Source organism: Ylistrum balloti, unplaced genomic scaffold (genome assembly GCF_031769215.1).
Source record: "Ylistrum balloti isolate Yb309-2 unplaced genomic scaffold, AGI_CSIRO_Ybal_v1 Utg369788, whole genome shotgun sequence".
NCBI lineage: Eukaryota > Metazoa > Mollusca > Bivalvia > Pectinida > Pectinidae > Ylistrum > Ylistrum balloti.
This window is the reverse complement of record NW_026781973.1, coordinates 499478-511725: the sequence shown is the minus strand read 5'-3', so window position 1 is coordinate 511725 and position 12248 is coordinate 499478. Positions and strand designations below refer to the sequence as shown.

Sequence of the window (12248 nt, the reverse complement as noted above, 5' to 3'; positions counted from 1 at the left end):
TAATTAAAGATGACAACACTGGTTCGTTATATACATTTACTGAATTTATTCATAAAGTTAATGTCAATACAAACTTTTTAGAATATCAGGGCCTTATTTGGCTGCTAAAGAAATTCATTTCTTCTAATAATATACGTGAGCTAAACTTAGCGTAGCCCTACATCCCTATTAACTTCTAGCTTCTCCTTAGAGATAAAAAAAGGTTCTAAAAGGTTCTATGACACTTTGATCATATCTGACCTGACTTCATCAGGTACCAAAAAGTGGAATACAGTATTTGATGATATAGACTCTCTCTTTTTTTTCAATTGATATTTTCATACACAAACTTCTTGTTTTATCATCTCACCCAACCCTTTTTCTTTTTTTCTTTTCTTTCCCTTTCCTCTTTAGTCTTCTTTCTTTCCTGACGTTTCTTTCTCTTTTTCTAATCTTTGTTTCTTTAATTCTTACAAAAATGGAAAGGTACAATGTCCTTCATGACGCATTGTGTGTTTACTGAGAAATGGGTGTAGATACTTACATGTATGTTTGTTCACATGTATGTTTTACATGTGCTTCCATATATTTATGATGTATGTAAAGTTTGCACGCGTGTACATACAATGTATGTAGTATACATATGTTTGTGTACAAATAAGTATGTTAATACATGTGTCAGAATGTAAATGAGTGTGTGTATGTATTGTTTGTGTGTATACATACCTGTATATATGTAAGTGTATGTATATGTCTGTCAGCAAGCATGTACATATGTACTACAAATGGGTGAGAGGGTGTGTGTGTTTGTTTATGGTTGTGTACCTGGGTGTATATCTGTATAATGTGTCACAGTTTGCATATGTAGGTGTGTTCTCGTGCGTGTGTCTGTAAGCGCATGTTTATTATTATTCGTGTATCTACTGTACAGTGTACTGAATAAAAGGATAAGTTACAAAAAATAATAATAATTGATAATACTAAACAAAAAAGGGGCAAAACCAGAAATTTAACTCATAAAGACATTTCGGGCAAATCAGATCAGTGTTTCACATCCGGGTATAATAAACACTGTTATCACCCTACAACGGCGTTATCAGAAGTCCGTCACAGGTAGGGATATTGAGAAATACATAAGACTTACCTGTGTCAGCGAACATTTCATTACAGTTGAACTTGAGGAATACGTTTGGACTATTGTGGTGGTACTTTACAGTATTCAGGGAAAAATGGATGTTCTTAACACAATTGTTTCAATTCTGTTTATCTTGGTGTCGTGTCTAGGTTCAGGTAAGTCCGACTACTTTATCCAAAAACTGGTTTTCTTTTGGCCTGGCGGGAATCCTCGGCCTGTTTTATCAATTTTCGTAATAATCTGGTTCGTGTAAATTACGAACTTGTGTCGATATTATGTTTATTATATCAGGTATAGGTAACAGCACTAATTATTCTGGTAAAATTATATAAATCATGTTTAGAAACGATATTAATACCATGGAGATTTCTTGTGACTGATCAGTACAGTTACATACAATGGGACGTCGGGACTGACAGACCTGAACTCGGATTTCCAGACAGACAGTCTTGATGTCATAAGATGTCACTTTTGATACTATCAGACTTTATTTTGGCTAGAATATCACACTGTTGTTACAAACACTTGATTTAACACCCTGACTTGATAATACCTAGTTACCCAGGCTCCTGACGACCGGGTCAGATAATTGGCCATACTGAAATTCCACAATTGATATCAGTTAACAAAAAGCTTATTCATAGTTCATAACGCATTGTCTATACACACATACCACCCCACAATGTACAGTCTATACACACATACCACACCACAATGTATATTCTATACACACATACCACCTCAAGTCTTCATGAATTATACATGTTTGGTGTTCAAGTCTTCATGAATGATACCTGATTAGTGTTCAAGTCTTCATGAATGATACCTGATTAGTGTTCAAGTCTTCATGAATGATACCTGATTAGTGTTCAAGTCTTCATGAATGATACCTGATTAGTGTTCAAGTCTTCATGAATGATACCTGATTAGTGTTCAAGTCTTCATGAATGATACCTGATTAGTGTTCAAGTCTTCATGAATGATACCTGATTAGTGTTCAAGTCTTCATGAATGATACCTGATTAGTGTTCAAGTCTTCATGAATGATACCTGATTAGTGTTCAAGTCTTCATGAATGATACCTGATTAGTGTTCAAGTCTTCATGAATGATACCTGATAAGTGTTCAAGTCTTCATGAATTATACATGTTTGGTGTTCAAGTCTTCATGAATGATACCTGATTAGTGTTCAAGTCTTCATGAATGATACCTGATTAGTGTTCAAGTCTTCATGAATGATACCTGATTAGTGTTCAAGTCTTCCGGAATGATACCTGATTAGTGTTCAAGTCTTCCGGAATGATACCTGATTAGTGTTCAAGTCTTCATGAATTATACATGTTTGGTGTTCAAGTCTTCCGGAATGATACCTGATTAGTGTTCAAGTCTTCCGGAATGATACCTGATTAGTGTTCAAGTCTTCATGAATGATACCTGATTAGTGTTCAAGTCTTCATGAATGATACCTGATTAGTGTTCAAGTCTTCATGAATTATACATGTTTGGTGTTCAAGTCTTCATGAATGATACCTGATTAGTGTTCAAGTCTTCATGAATGATACCTGATTAGTGTTCAAGTCTTCTGGAATGATACCTGATTAGTGTTCAAGTCTTCATGAATGATACCTGATTAGTGTTCAAGTCTTCATGAATGATACCTGATTAGTGTTCAAGTCTTCATGAATTATACATGTTTGGTGTTCAAGTCTTCATGAATGATACCTGATTAGTGTTCAAGTCTTCATGAATGATACCTGATTAGTGTTCAAGTCTTCATGAATGATACCTGATTAGTGTTCAAGTCTTCATGAATGATACCTGATTAGTGTTCAAGTCTTCATGAATGATACCTGATTAGTGTTCAAGTCTTCATGAATGATACCTGATTAGTGTTCAAGTCTTCATGAATGATACCTGATTAGTGTTCAAGTCTTCATGAATGATACCTGATTAGTGTTCAAGTCTTCATGAATGATACCTGATTAGTGTTCAAGTCTTCATGAATGATACCTGATTAGTGTTCAAGTCTTCATGAATGATACCTGATTAGTGTTCAAGTCTTCATGAATTATACATGTTTGGTGTTCAAGTCTTCATGAATGATACCTGATTAGTGTTCAAGTCTTCCGGAATGATACCTGATTAGTGTTCAAGTCTTCATGAATGATACCTGATTAGTGTTCAAGTCTTCATGAATGATACCTGATTAGTGTTCAAGTCTTCATGAATGATACCTGATTAGTGTTCAAGTCTTCATGAATGATACCTGATTAGTGTTCAAGTCTTCATGAATGATACCTGATTAGTGTTCAAGTCTTCATGAATGATACCTGATTAGTGTTCAAGTCTTCATGAATGATACCTGATTAGTGTTCAAGTCTTCATGAATGATACCTGATTAGTGTTCAAGTCTTCATGAATGATACCTGATTAGTGTTCAAGTCTTCATGAATGATACCTGATTAGTGTTCAAGTCTTCATGAATGATACCTGATTAGTGTTCAAGTCTTCCGGAATGATACCTGATTAGTGTTCAAGTCTTCATGAATTATACATGTTTGGTGTTCAAGTCTTCATGAATGATACCTGATTAGTGTTCAAGTCTTCATGAATGATACCTGATTAGTGTTCAAGTCTTCATGAATGATACCTGATTAGTGTTCAAGTCTTCCGGAATGATACCTGATTAGTGTTCAAGTCTTCATGAATGATACCTGATTAGTGTTCAAGTCTTCCGGAATGATACCTGATTAGTGTTCAAGTCTTCATGAATTATACATGTTTGGTGTTCAAGTCTTCATGAATGATACCTGATTAGTGTTCAAGTCTTCATGAATTATACATGTTTGGTGTTCAAGTCTTCATGAATGATACCTGATTAGTGTTCAAGTCTTCATGAATGATACCTGATTAGTGTTCAAGTCTTCATGAATGATACCTGATTAGTGTTCAAGTCTTCATGAATTATACATGTTTGGTGTTCAAGTCTTCATGAATGATACCTGATTAGTGTTCAAGTCTTCATGAATGATACCTGATTAGTGTTCAAGTCTTCCGGAATGATACCTGATTAGTGTTCAAGTCTTCATGAATGATACCTGATTAGTGTTCAAGTCTTCCGGAATGATACCTGATTAGTGTTCAAGTCTTCATGAATTATACATGTTTGGTGTTCAAGTCTTCATGAATGATACCTGATTAGTGTTCAAGTCTTCATGAATTATACATGTTTGGTGTTCAAGTCTTCATGAATGATACCTGATTAGTGTTCAAGTCTTCATGAATGATACCTGATTAGTGTTCAAGTCTTCATGAATGATACCTGATTAGTGTTCAAGTCTTCATGAATGATACCTGATTAGTGTTCAAGTCTTCATGAATTATACATGTTTGGTGTTCAAGTCTTCATGAATGATACCTGATTAGTGTTCAAGTCTTCATGAATGATACCTGATTAGTGTTCAAGTCTTCCGGAATGATACCTGATTAGTGTTCAAGTCTTCATGAATTATACATGTTTGGTGTTCAAGTCTTCATGAATGATACCTGATTAGTGTTCAAGTCTTCATGAATTATACATGTTTGGTGTTCAAGTCTTCATGAATGATACCTGATTAGTGTTCAAGTCTTCCGGAATGATACCTGATTAGTGTTCAAGTCTTCATGAATGATACCTGATTAGTGTTCAAGTCTTCATGAATGATACCTGATTAGTGTTCAAGTCTTCATGAATGATACCTGATTAGTGTTCAAGTCTTCATGAATGATACCTGATTAGTGTTCAAGTCTTCATGAATGATACCTGATTAGTGTTCAAGTCTTCATGAATGATACCTGATTAGTGTTCAAGTCTTCATGAATTATACATGTTTGGTGTTCAAGTCTTCATGAATGATACCTGATTAGTGTTCAAGTCTTCATGAATTATACATGTTTGGTGTTCAAGTCTTCATGAATGATACCTGATTAGTGTTCAAGTCTTCATGAATGATACCTGATTAGTGTTCAAGTCTTCATGAATGATACCTGATTAGTGTTCAAGTCTTCATGAATTATACATGTTTGGTGTTCAAGTCTTCATGAATGATACCTGATTAGTGTTCAAGTCTTCATGAATGATACCTGATTAGTGTTCAAGTCTTCATGAATGATACCTGATTAGTGTTCAAGTCTTCATGAATGATACCTGATTAGTGTTCAAGTCTTCATGAATTATACATGTTTGGTGTTCAAGTCTTCATGAATGATACCTGATTAGTGTTCAAGTCTTCATGAATTATACATGTTTGGTGTTCAAGTCTTCATGAATGATACCTGATTAGTGTTCAAGTCTTCATGAATGATACCTGATTAGTGTTCAAGTCTTCCGGAATGATACCTGATTAGTGTTCAAGTCTTCATGAATTATACATGTTTGGTGTTCAAGTCTTCATGAATGATACCTGATTAGTGTTCAAGTCTTCATGAATGATACCTGATTAGTGTTCAAGTCTTCATGAATGATACCTGATTAGTGTTCAAGTCTTCATGAATGATACCTGATTAGTGTTCAAGTCTTCATGAATCTGTCTTTTAAAATCCGTGAATCCCTTTACCAGAACACTGCTGTAATATCCACGACTTTTTTACACTGTTCCAATTGTCAGTGTAACCTGGGTATTTTTCTAAATTTAGATACAAAATACTTTTGCTGTATATTATACAATAAAAGACAAAGAAAGTGAGAACGTTGTACTTAGTTCCGTTTCCGAGATAGTGTGTCCGTTCAAGATTCACAAAGATAAGTAATATATCAATGAGCCTACCTGATATCTCATTACTTGACACAGGTATAAAGGTGTGGTATATCGGGCCTTCTTGATAAGACAGCACGTGGCACAGGTGTGTTTAGTGATGTTTGCCTTCCACACATCTCAGACCTAGGTAGTCTCAGATAGTGAACCGAAATGGTTAAATTTTCTTTACCTTTAAGATTTAATCAAACCACAATGCTAAATCCTAACTTGTGTATATTGTATGTGTATGGAGACAAAATGGAACCTCATAATTCATTTCTGGAAAAAACTATAATAACGGAAATATCTAAGTCCGTAATGTAGAAGAAGTGTATATAAAATCAAATATCTTAGCTGGCGACCTAACATAAGGAAAACACAGTTATGTTAGTTTGTCATTAAGATATATACATATTTTGTTATACACCTTGTCATTAATAAGAATAACAGCAGACATCAACGTTGAGGTTATTATTTTTCGAAATTGATATAGTTCTGTATTTTTGTAACGAAGTGGTACCACGGTACTTTGAAATTCTAGTACGTTGCATAGCAAAGCTGTTGTCGATCTTGTCTTTCCCCTCCCTGGCGACTGCTACCAGTCGTTGAACTTCTGACGTCACAGTTGATAAGGTCCCATTCAGCGCGAGTCTTTCTCTCGGTATTCGGTCGGACGATTTCGATGCGGTTTTCCACCTCTTCAATTTTGGACCATAAGAAAAAAAATCCCATTTCTGTTTTCACTCAGGGTACACTTTAAACTTTTCATTACTTCCTTATTTAAACACCGTGATTTTTAAAAAAAATCCTGACTTTAATACTGATAAAATTGCCGCATTACTTCCTTAATTTACTACTGTATAAATGTTCATGACTTCCGTAATTCAATACATTTGTTATGCTGGAGTGAGCTTTAAAAATCAAGAAAATACCAACTAGGCATCATACTCATGATCCAAATTCTAATTATATAAACTAGGGGAAAATATGAACAAAAGAAAGATTTACACAGTAACTTCTGAAAAATTACAAGGAGAAAGACACCATGTGTTCCCGAAAAGTCTTCTGCTCCATTGACGACATCTTGGTCCAAGTAAGGAATGTCACGTTCTTAAATATGAGAACAAAGTATACAACAACGGAACCAACAAAACAACTAACGAGCATCAAGCAGGCCAAGCTTTAATGAAGATAGAAATACTATAAAGATTGTACACGAAGAAAACCTAGAAACAGGAAACAATGGAGGATTAGAACCACAAGGTCAATGGCCCAGTAAAGGAAACCTAGAAACAAGGTCAATGACCTAGTAAAGGAAACCTAGAAACAAGGTCAATGGCCCAGTAAAGGAAACCTAGAAACAAGGTCAATGGCCCAGTAAAGGAAACCTAGAAACAAGGTCAATGGCCCAGTAAAGGAAACCTAGAAACAAGGTCAATGGCCCAGTAAAGGAAACCTAGAAACAGAAGGTCAATGGCCCAGTAAAGGAAACCTAGAAACAAGGTCAATGGCCCAGTAAAGGAAACCTAGAAACAAGGTCAATGGCCCAGTAAAGGAAACCTAGAAACAAGGTCAATGGCCCAGTAAAGGAAACCTAGAAACAAGATCAATGACCCAGTAAAGGAAACCTAGAAACAAGGTCAATGGCCCAGTAAAGGAAACCTAGAAACAAGGTCAATGGCCCAGTAAAGGAAACCTAGAAAATACAAGGTTAATGGCCCAATAAAGGAAACCTAGAAACACAAGGTCAATGACCCAGTAAAGGAAACCTAGAAACAAGGTCAATGGCCCAGTAAAGGAAACCTAGAAAATACAAGGTTAATGGCCCAGTAAAGGAAACCTAGAAACAAGGTCAATGGCCCAGTAAAGGTCAATAGCCCCCAGTAAAGGAAACCTAGAAACACAAGATCAATGGCCCAGTAAAGGAAACCTAGAAACAGAAGGTCAATGGCCCAGTAAAGGAAACCTAGAAAATACAAGGTTAATGGCCCAGTAAAGGAAACCTAGAAACACAAGATCAATGGCCCAGTAAAGGAAACCTAGAAACAGAAGGTCAATGGCCCAGTAAAGAAACCATTCCAGGAACGTCTTACTAATTTAATATCAGAAGTAGAAAATACTTCAGCAAGATTTCTTCAGACTCATTTAAATCAATGTGATTTGGTGTATGTGGTGATATAGTTTTATCCCCATACGAAGAACAAAACAGGATATTTGGTCAATGATAACTATATTGTTTGAGAAGACTTGCTTGATCACTATACAAGCTGAACACGTGCTAAGTATTGTTCAAGAAGACACACAAGTGACAAACATCTTTTGATATAAATTTAGAGTCAAATAAGTAGTGCCAATTAGTGAATACAATTGCACTATGTAACTCATCCTTCTTGTACAAGTCAGTAATACTAGAGGCCTTAATAGGAAAAACAAGAATGCGAGAATAAGCTATATTAAGCTGAACTCTTTTCACTTAGTACAGAAAAAGATCTATAGAAATCAAATGTCTAATTTCGTTTGTGTTCTCGCAAAGACAAGAGTTCGACATTTATGATTGTCTTAATCACCCTCAGTTGACCACCTCAGTAGAACACAGATGATATGTTACAAGGATATTGTTTATATTGGATAATTTTGGGGGCAATCCCAGTTAAAATCAATTTTATTACTGTATAATGTTTTATTTTCTTTCAGTTGCTGAAGCAATACGGATTCGTACTACCTATTATAGATCTTATCGATATTACTACTACTATGACTACACTACATATACTCTGTAAGTATGTAAATATCTACATCAGATATTTACTCTGTAAGTATGTAAATATCTACATCAGATATTTACTCTGTAAGTATGTAAATATCTACATCAGATATACACTCTGTAAGTATGTAAATATCTACATCAGATATATACTCTGTAAGTATGTAAATATCTACATCAGATATATACTCTGTAAGTATGTAAATATCTACATCAGATATATACTCTGTAAGTATGTAAATATCTACATCAGATATATACTCTGTAAGTATGTAAATATCTACATCAGATATATACTCTGTAAGTATGTAAATATCTACATCAGATATACACTCTGTAAGTATGTAAATATCTACATCAGATATTACTACACTACATATACTCTGTAAGTATGTAAATATCTACATCAGATATTTGCTCTGTAAGTATGTAAATATCTACATCAGATATTTACTCTGTAAGTATGTAAATATCTACATCAGATATATACTCTGTAAGTATGTAAATATCTACATCAGATATACACTCTGTAAGTATGTAAATATCTACATTAGATATACACTCTGTAAGTATGTAAATATCTACATCAGATATATACTCTGTAAGTATGTAAATATCTACATCAGATATATACTCTGTAAGTATGTAAATATCTACATCAGATATATACTCTGTAAGTATGTAAATATCTACATCAGATATATACTCTGTAAGTATGTAAATATCTACATCAGATATATATCTACATCAGATATACTACATCAGATATATACTCTTTAAGTATGTAAATATCTACATCAGATATACACTCTGTAAGTATGTAAATATCTACATCAGATATATACTCTTTAAGTATGTAAATATCTACATCAGATATATACTCTTTAAGTATGTAAATATCTACATCAGATATATACTCTTTAAGTATGTAAATATCTACATCAGATATATACTCTTTAAGTATGTAAATATCTACATCAGATATATACTCTTTAAGTATGTAAATATCTACATCAGATATATACTCTTTAAGTATGTAAATATCTACATCAGATATATACTCTGTAAGTATGTAAATATCTACATCAGATATATACTCTGTAAGTATGTAAATATCTACATCAGATATATACTCTGTAAGTATGTAAATATCTACATCAGATATATACTCTGTAAGTATGTAAATATCTACATCAGATATACACTCTGTAAGTATGTAAATATCTACATCAGATATATACTCTGTAAGTATGTAAATATCTACATCAGATATTACTACACCGCATAGACTCTGGTTAGTTTTACTAAATAGAAAAATACCTACATGGTATTGATATCACGATATCCCACAGTGTTACACGAGTACAACCATAGACATATATATGTCTGTAGTAAAATGATACAAATAAAGTTTACTTTTGTCGGATGAACAACTTAAGTGTACGATTTGTGATTAGATCCGCAGGTGTGATAGCAGGTATAGTGATTGGATCTCTGATTGCTGTAGCCCTGTTAGTCGGCGGTATCATTCTGTGTTGTGTATGCTGTTGTGGACAGCGACGGAACAGATCACAGGCTGGGCAGGTCATTGGAACACAACCCGCATACCCCGCCGTTAGTAAGTAAAACCTCATTTACTGTACCCGAAAAAAACTCCACCTCAACTTACTGTATCCTTAATACAGTCCAACTTAGTCCGCCACCAGATGGTGAAAACATTAGTTATTGAACCCTTAATACAATGTCACACCGCCAGCTGGCAGTAAGTAAAACCTCATTTTTGGTACCCTTAATACAATGTCACACCGCCAGCTGGCAGTAAGTAAAACTTCATTTTTGGTACCCTTAATACAATGTCACACCGCCAGCTGGCAGTAAGTAAAACTTCATTTTTGGTACCCTTAATACAACCATGGTAAAGTATTTTCCTACTAATTCACCTTTTTCCGCCATTTTTTTTCTCATCGCCCTTATTCAATTAAAGAAAGACATGAATAACAAAAACTATGTCTGGTCACGGTGAAGTGAACCCCACCCCCTGCTCTATCAGTGAAGTGAACCCCACCCCCTGCTCTATCAGTGAAGTGAACCCCACCCCCTGCTCTATCAGTGAAGTGAACCCCACCCCCTGCTCTATCAGTGAAGTGAACCCCACCCCCTGCTCTATCAGTGAAGTGAACCCCACCCCCTGCTCTATCTTCGCAATACTCTGCAAACAACACAACAATGGCGACTTGTAGGATAAAGACTTTATTATGTAAATACAGACGAATGTGCATGCAGGTATATTTCCTCTCCAGGTTATTTTCCACCTCGTGTCATTTTACACAAATTCGCCTCAGGTTCATTCCGCCTCTGATGATTGTACAAAAGGATTATAGAACCGTGAACAAATGTTCGCATCATATGCAGTTAACTGGTTTTTACCACATCAGATTTCTCTACACAATACTGTGAAACGCTCATCGCTGCTTCCTGCGATAAATATCTTTCAAAGATTAATATATATATTTAACATAAATTCGAAAGTAGAAGAAGATATAATAAACTGAAAGTTGTTGTCAAATGTGATGTAACTAGATGTGCTGGTGTGATCTTAGTTACTGTCATTGTATTGTATATAAGAGTTTTTGAACACTATGTATATCAATAATAGTGACTACATGCTTTGACGATATATGTTAATGATCCACCATCAGGTACCATCCAGACCAATGCCACAGTTGCCTACTATCCCACTGCCCCCGAAAATGGCCCACAACAACCACAAGTTAATCAAGGGCATTACGCCCCTCCGCCATCGTATACCCAGGTGACTTCGGACGGCAACGTGAACTTTGGATTCGAGGGCAACAAGGAGACACCTCGCGTTCCGCCGAGTTAGATCTATTTGGTGAACGGTGGGAGTTATAAGACGACCGTTTATGCTTGATATGGTATAAAAATATATATGAACAATTAATATTTAATCGTGTTAAAGTAATAACAGGGTCTATAAAGGTTTATAATCTAACTTCTGATTGGAAATAAAGTTGAGAGTGTTACAAGAACTGCAGCTTTACGCAAAACTGGTGTCAGACAGATTCATGTTCACTACAGGTATCGCTGATATATAAGTTCTACTCAACTTCCAGAATTACAGACAGTCAGTATGTTTATTCATACAATCTCAATTCATTAAATACAATACATATGAAATACGTTTTATATTGGTATATATGCCATTGATGGTTTCTTTCTCTAAGATACTTGGTACATCTTTTGTGTCAAACAAAGCCATCGAACTCAACAGATCGTTGTTCTAAGGACCCTACCTTTCGATGACGTGCTTTATTATGAAGGCTGATTTGACATCCGAACTGATTTAGCTTTAGTATAGACATTGGAGCAGCAAAAATGGCACGATATTTTAGTACCAGAGCGAAAAAGTGCGATCCTATAAAATGAATACATGTCTTCATAACTTGAGCCGAGATGTTATATAATTGACTGTACTTTTGAATCTAGATTACACCTCGTCGAATAATCATCAAAATACAGGGACAAAATTCGTAGAATAATGTTAGAATCTATATTTCAGTTCTACTGTGATGCA

General features: G+C 34.9%; 1 protein-coding gene across 1 annotated transcript in view; it reads left to right on the top strand.

The window, feature by feature from the left end:
• Positions 1-11637, top strand: part of LOC132544260 (uncharacterized) — a 30125-nt gene extending 18488 nt beyond the window's left edge. Inside the window, exons 2-5 of the mRNA XM_060207832.1 lie at positions 1150-1269; positions 8584-8665; positions 10111-10271; positions 11353-11637. Coding sequence (XP_060063815.1) covers positions 1150-1269; positions 8584-8665; positions 10111-10271; positions 11353-11537 — 548 coding nt within the window. The 3' untranslated portion in view covers positions 11538-11637. The remainder of the gene's footprint in view (positions 1-1149; positions 1270-8583; positions 8666-10110; positions 10272-11352) is intronic.
• The last annotated feature ends 611 nt before the right edge of the window (positions 11638-12248 follow it).